General features: G+C 35.5%; 1 protein-coding gene across 1 annotated transcript; it reads right to left on the bottom strand.

Moving 5' to 3' along the window:
- Positions 1-986: 986 nt before the first annotated feature.
- LOC104155240 (mismatch repair endonuclease PMS2-like) lies at positions 987-13,489 on the bottom strand (the record flags this gene model as incomplete). Its single annotated transcript, XM_009703225.1, is given in 17 exon segments — positions 987-1,412; positions 1,799-1,968; positions 2,897-2,997; positions 3,487-3,584; positions 3,586-3,629; positions 3,632-3,654; positions 4,513-5,416; positions 6,501-6,653; positions 7,143-7,227; positions 7,508-7,607; positions 8,395-8,492; positions 9,882-10,032; positions 10,034-10,046; positions 10,547-10,734; positions 11,477-11,579; positions 12,668-12,754; positions 13,350-13,489. Coding segments are annotated over 17 exon segments (2,602 nt in total), but the record flags the coding sequence as incomplete, so codon positions are not given.
- Positions 13,490-13,751: the final 262 nt, after the last annotated feature.

A 13,751-nucleotide genomic window follows, 5' to 3' on the forward strand; every position in this document is an offset into this window, starting at 1 on the left:
GTAACCCTACCAACCGCGGGTAAATCCCCACGCTGCCGTCAGGGAAGGGACCTCCGCGCCAGTAGCCAGGCTAGCCCGCCCCTGAGGAGAGCCTGTCCTTGTGCTTGCTTTAAATCAGGAGATTCATGTTGCGTTACGCAGGACCGGAGGGAAACTGCCTTGTCTGGGTTCATTTTAACACAGAAATCATGGATGGAAAATGCCGGTTCCACACAGAACACAGACAATTTGTTCACGGTACTTGGCCCATTCACACTCATAGGCGTGACAGTTACACGCAAAGTGTACACGGCTTCTGCCTAAGCCCACCACATCAGCCACACAGCTCAGAGAAGCGGTGTGTGCTGCTTGGTGCATCAGTCACAGCAGCAGCATCACAGCCACACCACTCCATAAGGGTTAAATGGACGTGCTAAGGAAAAGGCATCAACAAACACAACGATTTCTTAGGTCAAATATCGGTCCTACAGAAATATAAAAGCTTGGCTATTTGTTTTAATGGATTTCTGATTCAAAAAGACAACTGTCTAACTATTTTGATTCTACTGAGATACCATTTGGACTGACCTGATCTGGCCTGGTGAAACAGCTTTTTTCCATTCATTCTCAGAAAAGGAATCCCTGTTCTTGAAAAAAAAAAATGTTTGGAATATAGATGGCAACAATGCTAATTTAAAGTAAATATGCCAGATGACTTACTCTATTGAAGCCTTAAACACAGATACTAGTAAGGTAATCATTATATGCAATATTAATGCTTGAAGTAATTATCTAATGAAACCCAGCTTTAGTATAAGTTTAAAAAAAAAGTATTTTCACTTGTATATTATTTACATTTTCTTTAAAATGAACATATACAGGATGTATAAACATAGAAAGTTAACATTTGTTTTATGGCATTACCAGAGACTTAAATTCACATTCCACTTAATTTTAAGCATCAGTGTATTTGCTATCAATGACGTTCACCTACTCTTGATCTTTACATATAAACATTTACATTTATTTTTTAAAAGTCTTGATTGCAAAAATAAGTAATACACACAGTAAATCGCAATAAAAGAAATGTTATTTACACATGAATTCCAGTACATCAATACTGTTGACTTGACAGGAATAACAGTGAAACCCTGATGAATGCCTTTAAGTGTTATTGTCTTCAAATTTGACGACCGGCTAAAATTTTTTTACTCAAAATAAAAGAGTCATGATAAAAGCTCAAAATATCACCAAGAATTAAAATCGAAAATGTTAACAAACAAACTGACTTATTCTGGTGAAATCAGGTCTAAACTGACTATGTGTCTCATAGTAGGCCTTCCATGAGGGCAGTTCCAGGGATGCTCAATCTCACCCATATGGGTGATCAGTTTTCTCATTTCCTGCACATTGAGTGCAGTTCCAATCATCACCTGCAAGTAAAGGCAAAAAAACCCCAATTATTATTTTCTTTCTCCACATTGAAAACTGACACAGATAAGAGCAGTACTTCAGCTACTACAGTAAATAAATACTGTGCAAGGCATTAAAAGCAGAAAGATCTACAAGATGATCAGAACAGAAAATACCGCTAAGTATATTTGTAAGTGCACTAGTTTGAAACAAAATAAAAAAACTACCAGAATTTTTTCCCCAGTTACACTAGACAAAAAACACAAGGAACAAAATGAAGGCTATTAGCTGTTGACAATCAATAGTAAATAAACTTCTCCTGCAATAGATATGCAGATATAGACACCTATAATACAACAGAAAATATGGTATTTATTTGAAAACAAACATCAAGTGTGGTACTTACAGATTTTCTGCAAGCTCGAGAAGCGAACATCTGCCTGACCCTCGAGGGCCTACACATGACTCCAGGGCAGTCACTTAACATGAAGATCAGCTCATCTATGTCTTGTGGACCAAAAGTCCAGTTTTTGCTCGTTGGCAATGATATTAATTTAACTCTTTGAGTTACAGGAGCTGAAAGATTTGCAATAATTAATAAAGAAACAGAGCACTACAAGAAATTACTTTTTCTTGAGAGAAAAATTGAGAAACTACTTTGATACATTAATATGATGTGATCTGCACATAGGCTACAGTTTAAATTTAGTCTTTTAATGGATGTTATTAACTAACCAAAGAGGTAACTATGGCAGATATCCTTTTAACATTAACAAAAAAATTGCTTGCAAACTTAAAAGCAGATAGATCTAATTTCTGAAAGAAACTTCAATTTCAAAGAACAAATAAAGCTATTTTGAGGTTATGTGACTACAAAATAAGAATTTTTGCTCTTAAGAGACTCATAATTAATAGCATTTTAGACAAAAAATGGAGATTCTGGAATGAAGAACATGGAAAAAGTCTGTAGTGACTTCCCAAATACCACAGTGGTAACACACAGCAATTTCATTAACCTTGCTGTGTAAGGAAAACAACAAGGAGCTTGCAGATTACACAATTTGCTCAGAAGTACATAGCAAGTCAATGTTAAAGCCATAAGGAAAACCAAAGAACATCATTTATCAATGGTATCTACTAATTTAAAATTACTAGATTTATCATTTGCCTGCATCTAACCCTTCTGGCACCAGCAAGTGTACTAATGAAACAAAAGGATTTTAATGTAACACATCCAGAAAATAAACATCCAGTCATATGGTCAAACAGTGACTCCAAAGAGTCTTCAAAATCTTCTGTAAAAAGCTGTTGAGATAAATACGCTACAAAGTTCTGTTAAATAGTGCAAAGAGACTACAGAATCATAAGTCTTAAAAAACCAAACTATATACTATAATGCATATTATTTCAAAATTTCTGGTAACTACCAAAAGGGATTTTTGTATAATAGATGAGATGAAACCAGTGAACTTTTTTGCTCCCAGCAATTCTGGCCCAAACTCACCGTTTTCATTTATGACAAAATCAAACCCATTTTTTCTGAATATTTCCAGGTTTTCAATCAATACAGTTTCATTTACCGCTGTTAAATTGAGATTTTGAGGCCTGAAAGAGAGAAATATGGTATTGCATACATACATACTGCAGATCAGTTAAGTTTCAGAAGCAATCTAGAGATACTAATACAGAGCTCTCTTATTAAAATTAATTGTGTTAAAAAAAAACCAAACCTCATTCCTAACCAGATCATTTCCAAGCGTTACTCAGGAGTTTTAAGTCGGTTGGGCAGCACACCCTGTTGCAACAGCAGTCTCCAATACCTCACTGTATGACCATGCTTACCAAACTGTGGGTTGCCATGTAAGCCCACTGTGAAATTTGTTTGACCACTGACTTGCTGCATAGCTATGACTGTATCTGCGGCATCTATTTTTCATGTGAAGATAGACTTTTTGAAACACAGAATACAAACCCAACTTTTGACTTAAGTGTTTTGAATGTGTTAAATGCTACATAAATGTAATCATAGATATTCTTCTGAAACACTGAATTAAACTTAAAAATTATTATTGTGAAAACACTGAAAATACTTACACTATCAGCTTCTGACCTTGAAGAACAGTGTGTTGTTGCAACATCTCAAAGTTGTATTTCTCATCAGTAGCATGTTGGTCAATTATGAAAAGATCAGAATTCAACTTTGCTATTATAAACCCTAAATTGAACTGGCCAATGATTTCCATTTTTGCAAACATTTCTTTACTGTATATAGAAAATATAAACAGATTATAAATTAAACCTCAACAGTTATCGTGTTAGACTGTAAAACTTAAAAAGCCTTTTTCTCCCCTGCAGAACATACTTTACATTACAAAAACCAAAACCAACAAACCAAAACTCATTTAAGCAGGATATGAATGTGAAAAAGTACAGTTATCTGGAATCTGCTGCTGACTGATGAGGCCATTTCTGGCAGAACACAATTCATCATTAAGACTGGACTTGTTCAGGATTCTCCCATTTTAAATACTGTCACCAGTGATAAAATTAGAAATGGGCAGTATGGCAATAGTCCAAGTGAGTAACACTGAAGACAGCATCACAGTTTTGAAGTAAGGTAGCTGACATACTTGCCTTCTTTTTGCAATCAGAAGGCTTTTCTAACACCTTTTTTAACCAAAAAATTAACAAATCATACCACTTTTACTTTCCAGTGACAACCTGAATGTAAATTATTTTCACAGCCATGTCACACCAAATTTCAGATTCACATGAGGGAGAAATATGAGTTATGCAGTCTTTTCAGAGTGTTCTTATCTGTCATGATATTTGGTGTTTCTCTGACTACACTGCAAATTACAAGTCTGAACTAAGCCAAATCTATGATATTTGTGACCTTCTTAGTGTCTTTTTCCACATTCCGTTTGCGCTTAGTTCAAATAGCTGCTCTGTCAGGTAAAAGAACTTGTCAAATGGACATTTTAATGGCGTAAGTTAAATAAAAGATACATCATACCAGGATGTATGGCCTCCTGCCCACCCCCTCAAGACACGTCTTGTATCTTTCCTTAACTATTTTTATTAATTGATGAATACAATATGTTAAGAAGGTGAAAATACCTGATCTCTTTTCTTAATTCATCTTCTGCTACTTTATTTTCTCCAGGATTAATTTTTGCTTTAAATCTTCTGTAATTTTGTGTTTCTGTAGTTTTCCGTTGTTGCTGTATTACCTTTTTTACCTTTTCTGCTAAAACCTTCATAGAGAATTCAAGTGGCACGGTTTTCTTTTTAACTTCCACCAGTACGTCAACACTTGGCATACAGTTCCTAGTATTCTTCACTTCAGAACATTCACCTGCCTTGAAGTCATCTGGTTCACTTTTAAAGCTTCTGATTTTTACTCTTGGGGAAGAACTATTGGCTTCCTGAGGTACCTTATTTTGAGTAGTCCAGTCATTCATTTGATTTAACTTCTGTTCAGCACCCAAGACCTGAACATCACATTCCAATGATTTCCTACTACATGCAACAGTTTCAAGACATTCATTTTGAAGTTGTTGTTCTGAGCTACAGAATTCCTCTTCAGGAGGATTAATTACACTTTCACTATTGATGCAGTTCCCAGCTTCTGGTGTACTACATCTGGCATCTGACTCAGGAGTCCTACAGAATCCAGAATCTGCATTATCTTCTAATTTTCTCAAATACCTGCTTGGACTTGACATCTTTGAGTCCATCTTATGACAGCTCTCAGCCTTCTTAGTCAAGACAGCCTTTTGAGTCTTTACAGTACACAAAGTGGTATCGAGTGACATTTGTCTAGGGGAGCTGTGCTGCTGTTTTACCTTTTTAGGGCTTCGAAAATTACTCTCTGTCATTTGATGGAGAGAGAATGACTCCCTTAATCTGGCAAGAGTTATTATTCTTTTTCCTTCACCACTTGGATTTTCAGCCTCAGAATCAGGCAGCATTTCTACCTGAGGTTTTCCTGTTTCTTCAGGAATTGTCTTCTTCAAGTTGCCTAATAAAACCAGAACAAAGAATATTTCAAGATTCTAAGTTAGCTGGAAACATGAATTAAATTATGTGCTTTAGTAAAGGGAATGAAAAGAGAGGTAGAAAAATGGCAGACTCCTCAAAGAAGCCCTTAAGCTTCACACAATGACTGAGTATGGGGCTGAAATGCATTAATATCCAACAGACAAGCAGTTACATCTTTAAGAAACTTAATGGTACTTGTGTGAATGAATTTGTAATCTGTTTTTAAACTGGATCAGCAACCAGTCCAATCAGCACGTTTATTTACATTATCAAAAGAGTTTAATGACTGAGTGACAATAAAAAGTGAATTACACTTCAATGGTCACTGTAATAGTCTGTTGGCAAGGTGTTAAGGAGCTGGCACAATAGATACTTGTAGTATATGTGATTTGTAGATAACTAAAGGACTTCAATCTCACAAATTGTCAGTCCAACATGTATTTTACTAAAGATTAATTTAAAATAACAGTAAAAATCAGGTTACAACTGATTCTATACGTCAGTAAAAAAGAAAATTAGAAGGGGCTCTGTTGAAAGAAATGAGGAGGAGGATGAGGTGGTGTAAACACAGAAAAGCAATTTTGAAAGATTTTATATTCACAAGAGAATCAGCAATTTCTGTAGTTATAAAAGAATCGAAGTTCAAAATCTAATAAGCTTGTACTCAAATTTCAGATTTTGTTTACAAGACTTTAACCATTCTTTCTCAAGGACATTTAAATAAAGGAAACACAGATCTCTTCCAATAACTTGGGAGAAATCTTTTTCAAGCATTATCAATTAATTTTGTGTTAATTTTTTCCCCATAAAGTTGACTTTAAATTGTTGCGCTGGCATGCATAATTTCTGTAACAATCACTTAATAACTTAGGGTCCTCCTTTACTATTTGGTGTTGATAACAAACTTTCAATATAAGCAATACATTAAAAATCAGCCCTGAAACATATGTCAACTAACAGCTAGACATTTTTTCATTTCTTCTTTTCATTTTTAAAACCACATTTTTCCATTTTCAATTCTCTACTATATATCATGCACAAAACTTTCACATTTTGTGCCTTACCTGCAATGTCCAGAAGTGTCTGATTGACATTCAGTTTGTTAACATCACTACCAAACGTCTCCATCAGAGAAGTTTTTAAAATTGCTAATAAAAGCTTTTCCTCCTGAAGCAAAATTTGCCTTTTATCCGGAGTTACATTGATGTCAACACACTCTAAAGAAAAAAGAAAAACAACCACATTATAAGTGAAAAAAAAAATAAAATTCCACCTGTGGATCAAAGTTTTCTGCCCTTTCACCTCCCCATTTTTATTTTACATGATTAAAACCAAAGCCACAGTTAATATTCACAGTATGCCTGCAAATTAAACTTTTAACTTTCTCAACACTCCAGCAATCAAAACAGAAGCTCTTTCTGTGCAGTAACAGGATACAAGTTTTCTTGTACTTAAGCTAACCACAAGATTGCCTTTTTCTCATTACTTGAGATAAGAAGTTACTTTTGAGTATAGAAAAAGTGGAGGGAAAAAACAAGTGGAACCACAGCTAGATCCTATCTCTCCCTCCAACTGTAGATCAAAAAATTGCCACAGTACAGGAAGTCAAAAAGATAAAAGTTACAATATTCTCTAAATAAATACAATTTATTCTTCAATGGAGTTATAGCCTTTACTGAAGTTACTGAAAATTATTCATAACTTACCAGAATCTACACAAATATTAAGGACCACAAATGGATACTGGTGTTTATTGTATAAGTGATAAACTTCATTCACAAGCTTGACAACCTGAAGAAAAGGTGAAAAAACAATAAATGTCAATGCTACTATCTTCTATTTCCCACCAGTATATGTTATTTAACCCCTTTCCAAAACAATTAGCGTACTAAATCATATCTTGTATCACAGAGCTTTTTTTCACATAGACAGACACAATGAGGACAAAAAATTGAGATGCAAGAACTTGCAGCATCAAGCCACAAATATATGTATCAGCTACTAATCCATCAGTTTTCAGAGATTATCGAAAAAGTGAGTGCTGGTGATGTTAGAAAAATAAAAACCTCACCTTTGCTGGATCACATGGACGTTGGTTGATAAAGAAAAACTGTCTGTCTGTTGTACTCCTTCCAACACCATGATCACAACGAGAAATGAAGCCTGTAATACTGTTGAATAATAATATAACAGTAAGGTAAAATGGAAGAGCAAAGCAAAAGAAATTTTTCTGACTCTGAGCATATTTAATGGAAAAGTACTTTATAAGGGGCTAAAAGAAACACTACTATACAGCATCAGTAAGTATGTATAAGTATTTCCTCTCCCAGTTCCTTATCTGACAAAGGCTAGACGTTCAGCCCCAAAAAGGCATCAGACAATTGAAAAAGTAGCTCACTCTGATTTCAAAAGAAGAGGCATTTGTAATTTTTCTGCTCTGAAAGCAGAAGAGAGGTCAGTTGTGAACTCTCATTGGTCAGATATTGATGCATCTATCTGCCGATCTCATGCACAGCAAGAGGAAAAAGTACACTTTAAGAAAGCAAAGGGTAATTTACTTACACAAACTGATTCACATTTATCTCATACCATTTCTCAGTAATGATACAGAAGAAATACAGGTATAAAAAACAGATACAATTTATCCATCCAGTTACTCAGAGCACTGATAAAGGTGACATTCAGCAGGTTACAGTAATATGTAACTAACTAGGACACAAGGAAGAGTAGTTTTGCTCTTCCCACTCATCTGACAAGCAACATCTTAGTCCTGAATTAAGTCTTTCCCAAACTGTATACTAATATCTACTACACTGTTCTTAGTTATTTTTAATGGTATTAATCACCACACTGTTTTTTTGGTTGGGTTTTTTTGTTTGTTTGTTTGTTTCTTTTTTTTCCTAATTTTGTGTTACAGTAACATCCACTGGCAAGAGTGGTTTGTACTTTTCTAATTACCTATAAAGATTTTGTGGCATGTCAGTAGCGTTGAGCCCATATTCTTCACAAACAGCTTCATTAGGAGGTAATTGAACAAAAGGAATGAGGTTCTGCAACTAAAAAAAAAGGAAGCGAAACATTAAACATATATAGATTTTTTTTCCTTCTATTTTATTGTTATTTATCAGCCTTATAATTTATTTGACAAAATGGTGGGTTTTTTGCAAGTCGGCTGGCCATGTCAAATACTTAAAATACCCAAACCTACTAGAAAACAGCAGCACCGCTTACTGAGAAACAGGAACAGCCATTCATGAAGGCATTGCTTTCATCCTTTGATACCACTACTTTTGCCTTAGCTATTTCACAGACCTTTACTTTAAAATGTACATAGACAGAACAACAAAATGATTGACACAATTCAGACTCTCCAGCTACATATATATGACCTAATTAAGTTTCATGCAAAAAAAAAAAAAATGCAAAAAGAGTAATAGAAGTTTATTTCGAAAAAACAATAAAACTATTAGAAAACATACGTTATTTGAATCACAAGCTGCCTAAGTACAGATATGTTTACCAGAAACATTCTCCCAGTCATGTCACTATTATTTTTCTGTCATTAGAGCATCTTCTGCTGATTTTACATTTAAGTATTTGATACTATTATCAGCAGGCTATAAGCTAAACATTCTGTTCAGATAACACTGAATTTTCAGCTATGCTTGTTGCTATGTGGCAAGACAAAGTTACATCTTTCATCTTGTCTTTCAGCCACAGCACGAATAGGCTTTGATATCTCTACTTGGGCACTCTGAAGGGAGGAAGTGCTTATCAACAACCAGCAGCTATCAACCACTCAATATTCCTGATGGTTCTAATATACAGTTGTAGGAAGGATGTTTTTACGGGTTTTTTCATCTTTGCTTTCTTCCAGAGGATAACAATTATTTTTATAGCTATTATTTAGAAAGCAACACAGTCTATACCTCTACAGGGGCTGACTGCAATCCCATGTAAAGCTTAACCAGAACACTAATGAAACTTAGTTTCACAGGAAGAGGTTGCAAAAGCTAGAAACACCTCAGTTTTCTGTTCCCCAATTACGACTTTCCCATCAGACCATTTTTAGGATTTTTTAAATTGCGTGTTCTTGTGACATACAGATCTTGGTGCCTATACTGTTTTTCAAAAGCACAAACCTTCAGAGGCTTGCTGGCACAACAGCTCATAAAACTGGCTTCAGAAAGGTATTAAGCAGTAACCCTATCTCCTAAATCATTCCTTTTCCATCAAAACATCTCCAAGCAGATTTAGAAACTTCAAGGGAATCCATGGAGGCTGCATTGTTTCTCCTTCTTCAACCTGTAGGGTGTGCTCGAAGTCAACACATGCTCCATCCTCTTCGAGTTTTTAAAGGTTTCCTACGTCCCCTCTATTTATTAGATATTAAAAATCCCTCTATGCATCTATATTATCTCTCTTTTCAATAGCAAAAGTAATACCTGTTTTTGTCCAAATACTGCTGCAATGTTTTCCTTTAAACTAAGACTTCCAGTAGTGGATACCACAGAGCTTTTTTTCCCTTGGCCAACTTGATTAGTGCAGTTAATCCGCACTCCTTTTGAAACAATACAGTACGCCTGCAATAGCTGGACCATTTTTGCATACTCCTATTAAAGAAAAAAAGAAAGTTCACATTAATACAAAATGTCTTTTTTTAAAACAAAAATGTATAAACAATAAATAAACAATATTTGCAGGTAACACAGAAAGGGAGTGGGGGAGTGAGTTTAGTATTTTTAAAAATCTTTACAAACTAAATTAAAAAAATATATGAGAAAAATAGTGCTTTAAAAACAAACAGCATGTTTACAAGATTGATATTTAGCCATAACACAGCAGTCCCTGATTTTAAAATACACAAAAGTGATCATGATATTAATTCTTTTCAAAATCTGAGTATTTGAGAATGTACCTCTAAAACCAATCACTGCAAAACAGAAGAGGAAAGCATAGACGAAGCCTGTTTTCTTACTTGATGAAGATATAAGACAGGCATGAAATAGTCTGACATAATCGATGTATTCTACAGAGAACTGAATATCATGCAGCAGTGAATAAATTCTGGGGTATGACACTCCTTTGAATTAATAATTTCTAATCCAACCTACCTTTTTAATGTTTCTTTGAAATTCTTTATGCCGCACCGGCAAAGTATAAAATAACTGCTGTATGTTAACAGTTGTTCCTTGTTGTCGTGGAAAAGGAGTTTTCTGAGTAATTTTACCATTGTGGTCAAATACCAAACGAGTCCCAACCTTTGCATACTTATGACAGGTAAAAATGGTAACATCACTAATGGAAGGAAAGAAGCAACAGAATTACACATCAAGCACTGCATTTTCTTATCCGTTCCTCATGACCTAATCAGGCATTGAAACTACACCAATACTATTCATTTGATTTAAATTAACTCTTCACCACAAACAACTAAAAATATACCTGGAGAGTAGTGTAACATTTTCTTAGCTACAATACAAACATTTTTATTTGTATCCCTTTCATTCTTCTGCTATAAAATGCAATGTTAAAGTCTAGTTTTGTTGGACACTACATTCCTCATACTAATACATAACAGTAGAATATTCTTAAGGCATAGAACTGTGTACAAAAGCTGTGCTATTTCAAATGTATAGTTTGTCTGGGAGGAGTTTAAGTACAGTTTTAATGAGTTAAAGCCTAGAAAACAGCACTTAGATATTACAGTGCTTTACAGCAGGGGATCAAACACTTACGCAAGTACACAGTTACATCCTGTAAAGATTTGCATACTTAAGTAATGCTAAATTTTGTACATAAAAGGACCAATCAGGTGCTTAGAATCACAGAATAGTTTCAGGTGCTTAGAATCACACAATAGTTTTAGTTGGAAAGGACACAGGAAGTCATGCAACCTACTGCTCAAAACTGACCTAGCATTAAGGAACTGGAAGTGTCCAAAGCCTCATTTTATCAACAATGGTAAACTGAAAAGTCGGCTTCAGTTATTTTTGTCTATATAGTAACTTTCTACTAATAAGAAGTTTGATGTTAATACCTTAAAGCACATAGTGAACTCAGAGCTTCACCTCGAAACCCAAATGTTTCAACATGTATTAGATCAGAAAAATCTTGTATCTTTGATGTATAATGTTTCAGAGCTAGAAAAAGATATTTAAAATACATATTTCACTTCAAAGTGACAGTGGTCTATGCAAGTAGATTTTGCATACATATTAAGAAGCAAAAATACTTCTGTATTATTCATTGTATTTTACATAATAATTAAAGACAAAATAATTAAATACTTAACGTTTCCTTTCCTCTTTTCCTATAAGCAAGACCTCTTTAAAATCCTCAGATACACCTGTTATTCCATACTTACACCCAAAATTCATACAGCATTATTGGCATATGCATTACAAGATGTGTCAGAGCAGTACATAGTACCTGCCTCTACGACTGATGTACCTGTCACAGATTTTGCTCTGCAAGAAAAAAACTACTGTGCTGTGCATGATATACAGTGGATAGGCATAAGCCTATTCCACCACAACCACAGCTGAGGTGGACTCAATCTACACAACCACTGCATCACTAGCCATCAGGTAACAAACTAGCTGGCAGCAGCACCCCTGAACTTTCACTGTCCTGGAACAGTAGGAGATGTACCATATACAATTTTGTGAATACACAAAGTTACTGAGTAATAAACTATGATGAAAGGGAAACATGAGTATTTCTGTTGCAACAGCTAGTTAAATTTATCATACAGCATTGTTTCTGCTCCCATTTTGTGCAATTTAAAACTAGCAAATGGAAAATTTGACAGTCAGGCATGTAACATCAGTTCACTTTCAGGAAATATTCACGTTTACTATTCACCTCTCAAAAGCAGTCATTTTCACAAAGCTTGACTACTTCAACAATGACTGATGACTCAACATGAATGAATCTAAAAGAACATTTATAGGACCTTCTCTTCTACAGTTATTTCTATTACTTGTTGCACTTAAATAAGCAATCAAATCAGACTGCTTCTGAGCTACAAGAACTGTAACCACAATAGCACTACAGAAGTCCAGTCTAGTTTTGCTAAGACTTGCAGGTCATGCATGCATTATGTAAAAGTCAAATATCTGGTAAACATGATTAAACTTAGGAAATTTGATAAAAAAAAAGGAGCTTTCTCACTGAAAATATGCTTTCAAAATGTCCAAATATAAACTATGAAAAAAGTTAAACTTACTCAAGCCTTCAAAGTTTTCCTCTTCCACTCCACCTCCATTATCTGAAACCTCTATCACCTCTGCTCCATGATCTTTAAGTTTTATATCTACAAAATTGAGTAATAAAGTCTTAATTCTGTATGTTCATACACAGTATTCAGTATTAATTTTGTACTTGAAGTAACTTTATCAGATAGCAGTTTTCCATGTTAAATTTGAACAACAGAAAAATCCTCGTAGCTGTCAAAAGTAAGGGCAACTTAATGCAAACCAGCCTGTACGTGCAGATAGTTCAGCTTTATTGCACTTTTGCCTGAACAGGTTTTCCCAATTATAACAGCAGTCATTCCTAGCAGCTCTGTAAACTGCAGCCCTGCCTTAACTACCTGCTAGCTTAAGGCCACCAGCTAGCAAAGCCTAATCACCACTGCTGTACAGGTTGCATACCTTATTTAGTGGCAAAAAAAAAAAAAATCTACAAATAAAATAACACAGACAAAATCACATTCTTCTGGGAACCCAGCTGGAGCCTGGGAATCGGAATGCTTTATTTATCTGAGGTGTAAAATCAATGCAAACATGCTTGGCCCAAATAGAAAATATTAGCACAGATTTGTTAATACACACTCTGTTTTGAAGAAAAAGAAGTACTTTAGAACTCTATGAAATTTTATGATGAAATTACGATGAAAAGAAGGTTACCAATGTTGGTAGCTCCAGCATCCAGGCTGTTTTCCACCAACTCTTTCACAGCAGTGCCAAGATTCAGCACAACCTGTCCCGAGCAGATCCGATGAACGGACTTACGGTCGATGGGCTTGATGGCTTTGGCAGGTTGCAGGCTTGAAAGAGAGGTGGGACAGGGAAAAACACGGTAGTGTAAAGCAGGCGATTAAGGCTCGCATCGCCCGTCTGCTCCTCTCAAGCGAGGGCAACCGACACCCAAGGGCGAGACGAGGGGTAATACACTGATACGCCGGGCGGCCGCATCTAAATGTAAAGCGCCCGAAAAGCCCCACAGGGTTCCCTGAGCAAGCAGGAGGGGAGGCGGGAAACAAGAAGTCAGCGGCGGCCGAGGGCGCAACCGCGCCAGCGGCCAGAGCA

Source organism: Cariama cristata, unplaced genomic scaffold (assembly GCF_000690535.1).
Source record: "Cariama cristata isolate BGI_N322 unplaced genomic scaffold, ASM69053v1 Scaffold44636, whole genome shotgun sequence".
Lineage (NCBI taxonomy): Eukaryota > Metazoa > Chordata > Aves > Cariamiformes > Cariamidae > Cariama > Cariama cristata.